The sequence below is a fragment of the Mustela erminea genome, chromosome 10 (assembly GCF_009829155.1).
Source record: "Mustela erminea isolate mMusErm1 chromosome 10, mMusErm1.Pri, whole genome shotgun sequence".
Lineage (NCBI taxonomy): Eukaryota > Metazoa > Chordata > Mammalia > Carnivora > Mustelidae > Mustela > Mustela erminea.
The window spans coordinates 105419495-105431775 of record NC_045623.1 but is presented as its reverse complement, the minus strand read 5'-3'; the positions used below and the strand labels follow the sequence as shown (position 1 = coordinate 105431775).

The window sequence follows — 12281 nt, the reverse complement described above, 5'->3', positions numbered from 1 at the left end:
GGAAGTGTTTTATTGGATGTAGAGTGGTATGCAGACAAAGCTGTTAAACTGTGCCTTCTCCCCCAGCCCCAGGTTCAGTAGGATGTGCGGACTTTAATGTACATTTTGCTTGTTAACATGGTTTGTTATGTTGTACCTAAGTTATTGAACTGGGCTTTATTTAATACTGTGCTATTTTTAGGGCCTTTAGAGTAGTGTTTGCTTTTGTGATAAATGACCCCAAACTGCTGTACCTTTCAAGCCCTTGTATCCAGTTTTTATTGTTTGTGAAAAATCTGTCCTTGCTGTCCCTTGTCACTCTTTTGCTTCTAACGATCTGTCAATTTCTAGGTATCCTTTCCCCCTTCTCATTTGTTGTTTCTGATCTTCTGAGGGCTTGGCAACCTGATAATTAAGCTTATTAGAACTGTGAGTAGTTTAATAGTAATCAAGCTAGGAATACGGATCAGAGAGCTTTCCTCACAATGAGGTATAGGAGCTTTTGTGCGTGGACTTTGTAAAAAACTCTTTTGGCCTCAGAGTGTGTCTTGGCTTCCTTCCTAGCTCTGGCTGTGTGCGGATTAGGTGAGGTTCCCACATAGCTGAGTTCCATTCGGGGGAGTGCGGCTGCCATTTTCTTGGCATACGCCTCATTGTTCTGTTATGAGAAACAGTGTCGTTCTCCCCTTTAGTTTTTTTTTTTTTTTTTTTAAAGATTTTATTTATTTATTTGACAGAGAGACATCACAAGTAGGCAGAGAGGCAGGCAGAGAGAGAGAGAGGAGGAAGCAGGCTCCCTGCTGAGCAGAGAGCCCGATGCGGGACTCGATCCCAGGACCCTGAGATCATGACCCGAGCCGAAGGCAGGGGCTTAACCCACTGAGCCACCCAGGCGCCCTTCCGCTTTAGTTTTGATGAGGTTTTAGTTTTTGGGCAGTAGCAAGTGGTGATGGGTGATGGGTGGTTTGTAGTTCATGGACCAAAAATACTTAAGGGGGTGTGGTACAAAATCTTTCCACTGGATCAACATCTAGGCCTGTGGGGTCCTGCAGTGCATTTCCTCGGTAGTCTTTGGGATGCTGAATGCCCGGCTTAGGTACTTGATATGCTGGGGTATCCATCCCTCAGTGTCTGCGTTCGCTTTAGCTTTTCTGTCAGTGTGCCTTGTGTACTTTCTCTGCCCAAACTTCTGCACTGCCTCCTCGTGGAGAAGCCTTACTGGGTCCTTAGGGAGAAAGCCTTTGTTCTCGAGGAGACAACACAGGAGTGTGTGGGAAGACCTGCTCCAGGTTCCTGCTCTGCTCCTTTGTAGCCAGTGGCCTTGGCAAGTGTCTGTAACCATGCTGTGTTGTCTCCTTTTCTAGAATAGGCATCCTGTCTGCTCTGCTACCTGCTGGGGCCAAAACAGGATTTTATGTTTCTCGTACGTAATATCAAATGCCTAGTTTATTGGGCTGATTTTGTTGGTATTTTATAGTGCTCTGTCTTAGAGGAGGTAAAAAAATTATCATTAGTGCTAGTGATGATAAGTGCTGCTAAAACAGTGTAATTTTAAATTTTATGTAGTTTTTTCTGAGTATGTTCTATTAGAATCTGTTTGTACAACTGTGGACATTTAATAAGTGCTCTTTGATTATTTTCAGAATATTGAGTATACTGGCTTCCTAGCCAAATTAAATTTATGAAAATTCTAATGATACTGTGATTCACATCTAGAAAGAATAATTTTTTTTTCATTCTGAAATCACTTTAAATACGCTTTACATGAATCTCTGGTAATAGCGAATCAATTAATGTGATTTCTCAGGTCATAAATCAGGCTTGATATATTGTATTATTAGTTCCTGGGTAAGCTTCTTAGAACTTCAGCTGTTTTGTGGTCTGTTTTAGCTAGTTGTTTGCTTTTGAACTCAATTCTAGGTGTTGAACTCAATTTGAGAGCCTAAAATGGTTTGTGCCCCAATTACCTGAGAGGTTAGGGCTTCACTTTTTTATTGAGCCGGCCCTGGTAGTAGGGAGTCAGCCACCTATCAGATGGCTTTCCTTTTAACTTGAGTACATACTTTAATTTCGTCTTTGTCCCACAGGAATGTTGTAAGGGTTATTATAGTAGCACCTATGGTATATTTTAATTTTGTTGAAAAGAGGTAATATGTGAGCACAAAATATTTTTGTCTTGCGCTGTCTACTTTTTTCCCCCCGCTAACCTTTAAAAAGGATAAAGTCACTTGTGTTTAGGGGTACAGTCTCAGAGATCATTAGCCCGATTTTATGGACTGTCTCCAGAGCAGGGCCTTTGCCAGACCTTGTGCTCCTTGTTTGGCAGGCTGGTGCTCTCGCCAGAAACGTTTCAGTATCCGCTCTCTTGGTGTCTGTGAACACTGTTGAGTATTTTTAACCCTTAGTTCTTTCTGAAGGGGTTGAAGTCGCTTATCGCTTAATTGTTAGGGGACTAGAGGATGGATGGCAGTTCCGGGCAGCATTAGGGGTGGGAGAGAGGGTGGCTGTCCTGTATCCCACCATCACCATGGTAAGACATGGGGCCACTCTTTCGCTCTTCCATGAGCTTCTGGGAATGTCGTTCGTCTGGGAATTCAACCATCATTTGAGCTTCCTTTGTGTGCCAGACATTAAGTATTAAGTACTAGAGATACCGGGACCAAAAGCCAGACATCCCTTTAAGGATGCCTTTGAGATAGTCTTATTTTGAGTATGTTAGAAAAATACTTACCAGACAAGAAAAACTAGTAGATTGGTTTTAGCTGCTGAATAGCCTGAGGGATTAAAGGTGGAGTTGTAGGTTAACAGAAGGCATTTCTGAAAGGAGTGATTTCTTCTGTAATTAAAAAACCCCCCACGCAAATGCATTGTGCGAGAGGCTGCTAGCTGATCAAGAAATCCATCTCCTCTTCCTGGGCATGTAGCCAGACCACATTTCCCAGCCTCTCTTGCAATTAGGCGTGGCCTTGTGGACAAATGTTAGCCAATGGCGCGGGAGCAGAGAAGTGTGCCACTTTAGGCCTGGCCTGGAAAACCCTCCAGGCATGGTGTGTGCCCTGTGTACAGTCTGCCCCTGCTGAGGCAGAAGAGCCTGGTGACCCGAGGAGGGTGCCGGCTCCCAGAGCTGCTACTTGGAAGGGAGCCCTCTGCTGATCTTGAACACCTGTTTTGGACTGCACACCGGCAAGAAGTAAATATTTATGGTATTGGAGCCATGATACAGTTTGCTCTGAATAGCTTTCCTGACTAATGTAGTCAACACTGGTGAGTGTAGTCAAGTGCTAAATATTTCGGACTCTGCTTCAATTTTGACTGTTTATAGGTCGTGTTATATGCAACGACCAGTGAATTTCAAGAATCAGTTGAAGTCAGGATAAAATATCTGGCAAAAGTTTTTTAGTGTATCATTTCTACTGATACAAGTTCTTACGGTTCAGTGTGGCCTCCCTCTGTCTTTGATTTAATGAGCTGTATGGGGCCTCACTTGGCTTTAAAGGGACTCTACGGAGACTTAAACATTCAGAGTCCTTATTTCAAAGAACTGTAAATACAGTTTTCATCATGCAGCTTCTCTGTTTAAAAGCCTCTAATCACTTCTTATTATGTAGCATTTTGTTTCATTTATTCCAGCATCCCAAAACTCTGTGTCACCCCCTGACCTGGGCTGCTGAAGGGCGCCCACACCTCCAGAGAGTGTGCTAGGTACACAGATAGTTACGGAGTTTCTGTACTGCTACCATCTGCTCCTTTTAGCCTTTAATAAATCATGTATTGTTTCTTCATTACACTTTTTTAGTACTGTCTGCTGGCAACTCGGTAGAGTACGTTTTGAAGGCAGGGAATATATTTAATAGAGCTGCTGTTTCTCCCCTCTTGGGCACTTCTAGAGATGCTGGACACTTTGTTAATTGAGTAACCATCCCTGTAGTTTCTTTTAATTATTTTGCTTGAATTTTCTAGTATAGTTTTGTATTATAGTTTGTGTTAACAGACAAATGTGCTTTTTTAGTCTGTTAGGAGTTCTTGGAATTATGGAGGAATGTTACAACTGGAAGGATCTTTTTAAGTGAATTCTTGATCTTTTAGAAAAACTTCCAGTTCCTGATACACAGGGTATGGCCCTGCATCATGGCATGGGCATCACCCAGGGCCTCTTAGAGGCACAGGCGGGGCCACACTCAGACCTGTGAATCAGAACCTGTGTTTTTAATAAGGTCCTCAGGTGACCCTCATGCACATAGAAGTTGGAGAGTCTCTGTTGAAGGTCAGCGTCCCATTTTACTCTTGAAGAAACTGGTTAAAGTAGTTGCCCAGAGTCACACAGCTGTTTATTTTAGTGGTTCCCGTCTTTGGATACATCTGGGGATCACTTGGAAACATTTCAAAACTACTGATGCCTGGGTCCCAGCCCCACACAGTCTGACTTAGCTGGTCAGGCTTGCAGCCTGGGCATCAGCATTCAGAAAACCTCCCTGGATGACTGACTCGCAGCCGAGCTGGGAGCTGCTCATCTGGTTGGTGAGAGGAGCCAGCTTTCTTGATGCTTCGGTCAAGGAGGCCTTTTACTCTGCGCATGGGTATACATTCAGAGATGTTTTCCCCACCTGACTGCTCATCATCATGCATCACCCATTGTATATCCACAGCATTTACCCTGCTTAACCACTCACTTCACCCACTGGCAGGTACACCGTGAGAGCAGGGCCTGCTCTTTGTCTTGTTCGCTGCTAGGTCCCAGCTCCTGGGACAGTGTCTGGCACACAGTAGGTGCCCCTTTAATATCTCTAGGACAGGTAGAAGGAGTTGTGACACAGAGGGAACTGCGGGCTGCTTAGATGGCACCAGCAGGGTGACCTGTCATTGGAAGGCTCCCGAAGGACGGTTGACCTCAAGAGTCAGCCAGGAAGGGCGGCATGAAGACGTGAAGCTGAGGGTGGTCTTGGACCTAGATCTGTCTGCCCTTGAACTTGCACTTAGAGTGTTGTCCTGGGGGCAGAGAGGCCAGCTGTTTGCTTCAGACCTCAGCATTTAGTGGGACTGGGATAGAGGCTCCACTCTGCAGACCCTCAGATGGGTGCCCCTCCGACCCAGAGCCACCTCTGGCTTGGTTTTGTGTTGAACAGGTTTTGGAAAGCGATCTGAGGGACTTTGGGGTCCCAGAGTTTGGCCTGTGGGTCTTCAATATAAGATAGCCTTTGCTCATGGGAGTTTTCTTGTGTTTTAGCCTTTTTCCCTTGAGAACCTAGGGTTTTTGAGGATAGAATGACTTGCTTTCACTCTCAGTTTATGTGAGTGAGTTTCTTTTCTGGTTAAATTAAGACTTTATTATGCCAGTGTTGAAGAGAAGTCATGGTTGATTGTGCTATTTCTGTTACTTTTTCTTTTTTTAGCATTTAATTCTTCTGATTTGTTATTTGGTATGTTTTACTGCTCATTTACCTGTTGTCAAACTTCAAAGTTTAGTGTAAAAGTCCTTTTTTATGAAGCCGTTCATTAGTGTGTCCCACTGTATTTTAGTCATTTCTAAATCTTTTGACGTTAAGACCGTTGTTAGGATGTCTTGTTAAGTGGTAAACTTATACTGTCTTTTCTTGGGTAATAGGAAGCCAGAAAATGTTAAGCCTTGAATGTAACACATCCTTTTCAACACCATAAAATTTCAAGTTTCAATTCCAAAAGGACATTAAGATGAGATGTTGAATTCTGTGGTTAGAAGGCTGTTGCTGGCGGCTCTTACAGATGTTACTCGAAGTCAGACTGCTGTCGGCTTTCCATCAGCCACTCTTTATAATGTCCTGTAATTCCACACGCACAGTCACGGGAAGAGATGAATGTTGATTTTCCAAAGGCTTCATGAATTCTGGGTTAAGGACTAAACTTAGTCCTTAGTTTATAGGGAGAATTCTTAGGCTCAGATGTTACCACAGGTTGCTAGTCAGTAAGTACCACTGTTGATTAAATCAAACAAAGAGACATTAAAAGCCCTTGAACAAGAATTTTACAGAAACAGTGAATAATTAGGGAGCTGATGGTTATCCTGATAGCTAGAAGTCACATTGAGGAGAAAGACGTAGTCTGGTGAAGCGCTTGCTTGATCGTGGATGTAAGGAGAGGAAGATTAAAAATTCGTAGAGGTCAAGTTTAGTCAGATTTCAAGATTTCATACTCTCTTTGGCGCAAAAAATTCAGGGAACCCTCAGTCGTTAGGAAATGTTAACACTGGTAAGGATTATTCTTACTAAGCACGGAAACAGTGGCACTTCGTATTCGTGTTGCGGTTTTGAATTTCAAGCAGTTTGCGCACATCATGCCCTGCGATCCTCCACATGACCCTGTGAGGCAGGAGAGGCGCCGGTGCTGCCCCTTTCTGATGAGGTCATATGGAGGGGTCAGTTTACTTTTCCAAGGATTGCTAGTGAGAGAACTGAGCCTTTCCTGTTTTAAATATAAAATGCGAAGGGTGGTGGTTGAACTTCTAAACTGTCCCTGGTTTCCTAAGTCTGCATGTATGTGGTTTGTAATGCAGGATGAATAATCTAAAAATTGTTTTAATACTGCACCTGAAGAAGGATATTTTTAGGACCAAAATAATTGACTGGCAAGACTCACAGAATTTGTTTTGCTTTTTAAAAATTCACTGTTGTGTAGATTTTTACATGAAAAGTTTAATTTCATTTACATGAAGCAGCCTGAGAGCAGAGACCTGGTCTTCCAACTTCCTCCTGACTTACTGCACTGCCGTACTGTTAGTTGGCACCCGTTAAGTCCTTTGGAATGAGCTGGGGGTTGGGCGCACTGTTGGGAAATGGTTAGCGATGCTGTTGAAACGGACTAGATATGGCATTGGTTCTTAGCAAACATTTCCTGTATTTACAGCACATATGGTCCTTATTAAAAAATTCTGCACATGATATGTGTTCACCAGCACGTATCTTTTTTCTATACACCTATATTGTGAAACACTCTGAAGCCTTCAGAAAAATTGCAGGTGTAGCGGGAAGAGCTCTTTGCCCCCTGAACCTTGTGTGCATAAGTTGCTGGTACATGTCCTCACAGGCTTGCTTATGTATTTCCTGCAAACCAGAGGTGAGGGCATTCTCCTCTGTAACCACTGTAGTGATCAAAATCAGGAAACTAACACGGAGGCATGTCTACCCTCTGATCCTCACCTGCTCCTGCAGCTGGCCAGATGACCCCACCCCACGGTGACCTTTGTAGAGAAAGGTCCAGTTGGACTCTGGGTCACACTCTGTTGTCTCCTCATACTCCTTTAATACAGAGGAGTTATCAGTCCTTTTTGACTCTCAGGACCTTGACACTCTTGAAGATTACAGGCTGGTCATTTTGTGGGATGTTCCTTAATTTGGATTTGTCTGATGTTTCTTCATGATTAGATTCAGGTTTTGTACCTTTGGTAGGAATATCACAGAAGAGCCAGTATATATCTTTTTCAAAGATTAGTTTTACATTTTATTTTCTGTTTCCTTAGAGCGTTTCCCAAAGTGTATTCTGCGGAACTAGCACCTACTGTGTTCTCAACACCGTGCCACCTCTAGAAGGTAGGACTCGAAAAGCTTTTGACTTACAGGAAGGGGTGGGCTTGGCAGTAAGAGTAATTCCGTCATGATAGTGCAGTGGAACTAGCCTGTGGCTGGGCCTTAGGGAACCTGCATTCTGCCTTTAACTTTCTGTGTGATCTTAGATGAGTTACTTAATCCTTCTGGGGGTAGCAAAATAATACTCCCTTTGTAAAGTTTCTGGGAGGGTTCAAAAAGGCAAAGCATTTAATCACATGGGAAATTCAAAGCACTCTGCAAATGCTAGATACTAATACAATAGTTCTATAATTCTAGTATCTAATTCCCGTGACTTCGAGTAGGAGCCGGGTGGTATTGTGGGAAAAGCAACAGGTCACATTTGAATCCCATTTGAGTCACTCGCTTGGCTCCTGGGCAAGGGAATTTGAACCTCAGGTTCTTCATCTGTAAAATGGGGATAATTATGCCCTAATGGATAATTGTGAAAATTAAGTGAGAGAATGCAATGTAAAATCTTTTCTGGATGCCTGATGTAGAGTCCTGCAAATGTTTACTTCCTAATAAATAGTAGAAAATAAATTTCCTTGATCACATGCAGCTCAAATTGAAATTGAATGGAATGAAGCACCAGAGGATGCCCCGGAACCTAAATTGAAGCTATTGATTGCACAACTTCTGTGCTCCCACTTTTTCTGCCTCTGCTTGCGTATTTTTAAATTGAAAATGTAAATTCCTGTTAAATAGTGAAATAATGATAAAGTTTATTGAACCTGAATTAGAAGTTGACCTAAACTCAGACCAGAGATTTGGTGGTATGGTTGACAGGGAGAGCGGGTAAACCTGGGCCACCTAAAAAAAGGCAGGGTGAGATTTGATGATCACGCACTCTAAGAAGAGGGAAAGGGGTTGTTAAATAGTGAAAACTAGTTATGTTTTCTATCAAAAAACAACAACAACAACAACAAACAAAACACCAAAAAAACCCAAACTATTGTTTTTTGGTTTTTTTTGAACTTCAAAAGTCTTTTGGATAATTACAATTGAGTAATTCATTTTGGAGAATTTCTTTTAGAGAGTTATCATACTGATGCTTGGTACATAATTAAGCACATTGTTGCTTAATTAATATTTATTTTGGATGCATAGTGATTTGAAGGTCTTAGGTTAGTGACGGCTGTATTTGCTGCTGTGAACGCTGTGCTGACTTGAATATAACAATATGTGCTTATGTTTTCCTGAATCAGTTCCTATCCTACTAATTAAATCTAAGCACATAATAATTAGAGCTGAACAGAAAAATTGTAGAGCTTCCTTTTAATTTTACCATTCCAAGTTGTTGATCAAATATATTCCCAATAAGATTCAGCAGTTGGATACACCGTTATACCAACTTATTTTGAACAGTTTGGTCTAGAGGTTGAGAGATTAATCATAATTGACTTGATTGAATAACAGTGTTCATAATTATTCATGGAACCAAAATTGTTTAATTTTTATTAATTATGAATCAAAATAAAATGGATATTATCATTTCCAGGTTAGAGTTAATATAGTTAACATTTCCCTAACAGGAGTCGATAAGGGTGTTCGAAGGAGAGAGTTCTATATATCTTTTTTGATATAGATAAAGGATTTGGTAATGTGAGTTTTATTTTTTTGAAGTAAAACATGAAAATAAGAATTCTACCTTTTGCCTAATTAACTAAGTGAAAGAGCATTTTTGCATATTTTAGAGAGTTTTAGTTGAATTGTCCGATGCCTCTAAAATTATTGTTTGGAGAATATTTAAAGGTTGTCTGGAAAGGATGGTTTATTCTGTAGAATCAGAGCTGTCAGCCGGCTGCATCATCTGTCAGCTTCAGGAGCTTCACTAGTTATTTTTACTGTGAAGTAGGTTAGAAAACTATTTTGCAAAGTCATATATCATACACGCATATTTTGGTAGATAATGATAATGAAATGTTTTCATGTCTTTGGTTGACAATTCCGTGTTGCAGTGTCAAAGGTTAACTATTTGGATTAAATGCTTAAACGCAGTTGAAACTGGTATATACCTTACTTTCACTGTTAACTCAAGATACTGTTAATAGTCTTAGTACTGAGACAAACTTTTAAAAACTGGCCCAATGATTTGTTTAATTACTGTATCATTTATAGTTTTTCAAAAAACATTAAAAAGCAGCTTTTAATTAAAAAACACAAGCTTGTGCAGTATGGCCAAGCGAGCAGAGCAGTTCTTTTCCAGTATGAAAAGCAGAATTACTCTTCCATCACATTGTAACTGGAAAAAATGAAATTTGGAAAATATGAGTTTAAGATTCTTCCTGTTTGAGTTTCTAATCTTCTTTCCCCAGTATAAAAATTGCCATCTTCATAATGCATAGTGGGAAAATTTACCCATTGTTATATTTCTAAAAAACATCCAATTTATATTCAGCATGAACCTAAAATTCTGGAAATAGCACAGTTTAAAAACTGATTCAGGGTAACCCATTGGCCTGTCGTACTCCTCTTCCTTTTGAAGCCATGACTGCACATCCCTATGAAGTGCTGTATTTGGAGTCGCGATGGAGACCGTGCTTACACAGACACTCCTTTTCCTCTTGAAAAAAGCCTTTGGGCCAATTCTCCGCTGCCTAATTTGGTATCAGAGTGGAAGACAGAAGCCTTTTTTGTGGCAGCTAGTTGTGCCGTGGAGAAGAGTGTCTCTTTTTCTCGCGATCCGTGCGCACGCACACAAGCACGCGTGCACATGTGTCTCTACACAGGCGGGAGCACGCAAGTCTAGGTGTATGTACACGCATGTACACACACGTAGGGGTACACACACGTGCGTGTTTTATAGCCACAGGACAGCTGGGTCCCTCAAGGAGGCTTACAAGAGTAGATACTTAACGTCAGGTTGCAATCACAAACAAAAATAGAAGCTGGGGTTTAATCTTCTGTTCATCAGTGTTTAATCTTCTGTTCATCATTCAAAATTATACTTTAAATAGTAGTTTTCTCAGAGATATGACTGGTCCCGTACAGTTCAGAGTAAGCCCATTGATTGAGCACCCGTGTAATACTGTTTTTGTAAAAGGCATCCTGTAAATGGTGACTGTTTGAATCGAGTATAGATTTTAGAATTTCACCTCTACTTTCAGAATTGTACACATCATAGGAGATTTAAAAAAAATGGGAATAAAACCTCTTTAAAGGAAGAGAGAAGGGAGTATTGGCTCATGCGTTTTGGTATTCTGTGCTTCAAAGTTTTATGGCCCACGGTGCCTCCCTGGGGAGGATGAGGTGCAGGGAGCGTGCATAAGCACATAATATCACATTGGTTTTATAGAGGGTAATTAATACAGAACTTTCTATGAACATTCTCTTAGTTGAACACTTTGTTTTCTGGTTTCATAACAAGATTTTTAAAAAGTTTAATTTTATTTTGCTGTTAAAATTTTAAGCAGTTTTTAAGTTTTTCAAGTTTTTATACTGCCTCTAGAAATAGAAGATTGGGCATTATAATTCAGTTGGTTGTGTAGTTCATGGACCAAAAAAAGATTTAGTATGCTACAATTCTCTTAAGTTCCTCCCTTTAAAATATTTCCATATTATGTAGTAAATTTTTTCAGACTTTATTTCTGTGCACAGTATTTTTCTTTTAAGGTCTTTCCCTTGAGAAGAGATGTGTTAATCAGATGAAAAATGTTTGGAGAAGATTTTGTTGTGATTGTAGAAAATTTTTTATTCTTTTATGTTTTTCACATGTTCAAAAAATAGGCTATGCCAAACAAAATTATAGTAAGTGACTGGAAAGATATATTGTTGTATTTAACTTTTAATATTATTAACTAATTCCTGTATGCCTATGTAAGGTTCTTTAATCGTAAGGCATTTAAATTTATTGAATGGCAGTAAATTTCAAAGGGATTTATACCTAGAGGAGAATTGGAGATTACTTAATTCTCCCTGATTTAGAAAACCGAGAATATTAAGTAACTTACCCAAGGTCACACAATTAGAAAGTTGCAGAACTGGGTCAGAATTTTGAATTCTTGATTTGGAGTTCAGTGTTTTTATTATACCTCTTAATATCATAATAAGTTATTTTAACTATGATTTTCTAGAGCAAATTCAGTCTTTATTGTTTTAATTTGTTGCTCCTAGTACCTGGTTATGCATTGCACTCTTTGGATATTGGGGCTTCCATTTAGCATTACAAAAAAAAAAAAAATTGGACTGTGTAATTCAAAAGTTTGACCTAAGTGTGCCAAAACTGGCAAGAAATTTTGAGCAAGGCAAAGGGACTTTGTTATGGGAATGAACTGAGAAATGACCTGTAAATGAATGAATGAATGAAATAATACATAAAGGAAATGGTCTCTTCTAGAAGGTATCCGGGAGACTGATTATCAGGCAGTCAGACATACCATCTTGTCTGAAAGTAATGAACTTTGTTTGCTGTCACTAATTTAGGAGAGTTACATTTTGATGAAAGATACTACTTAAATAGATATGTATATGTAAATCAAGTTAATTAACATGGTATGTTTTTAGGTTTAGACTAGAAGGACCAGCCTCTGTATTTACCTAGGTAACTACCTGTAGGTGTAAATTCCTTATATTTATAAAATTTGTAATTTGGTTTTGAAAGGATAAGTCTCATTTGTATTCTTAGGGATGAAGTAGTATTAGCTTATGAATGAAATAGTCATATTTTATTATAATTCCTCTTCCCTAAAAAACTTAAAACTTTTTCAACTGGTTGATAGAAGAGTT

The 12281-nt window shown here is 40.0% G+C and overlaps 1 protein-coding gene across 18 annotated transcripts in view; it reads left to right on the top strand.

The window, feature by feature from the left end:
• The window catches only part of CAMTA1 (calmodulin binding transcription activator 1), an 821619-nt gene that overhangs the window by 20499 nt on the left and 788839 nt on the right, over positions 1-12281 (top strand). For 17 of the 18 annotated variants that reach the window (XR_004276406.1, XR_004276405.1, XR_004276410.1 and 14 more), the window contains exon 2: positions 7469-7538. The exons of the other annotated variant lie outside the window; for it this stretch is intronic. Coding sequence is in view for 11 of the 17 variants with exons in the window: in XM_032303260.1 (XP_032159151.1) it covers positions 7469-7538 (70 nt within the window). In the remaining 6 variants the exon portion in view is untranslated. The remainder of the gene's footprint in view (positions 1-7468; positions 7539-12281) is intronic. 18 annotated transcript variants of the gene reach the window in all.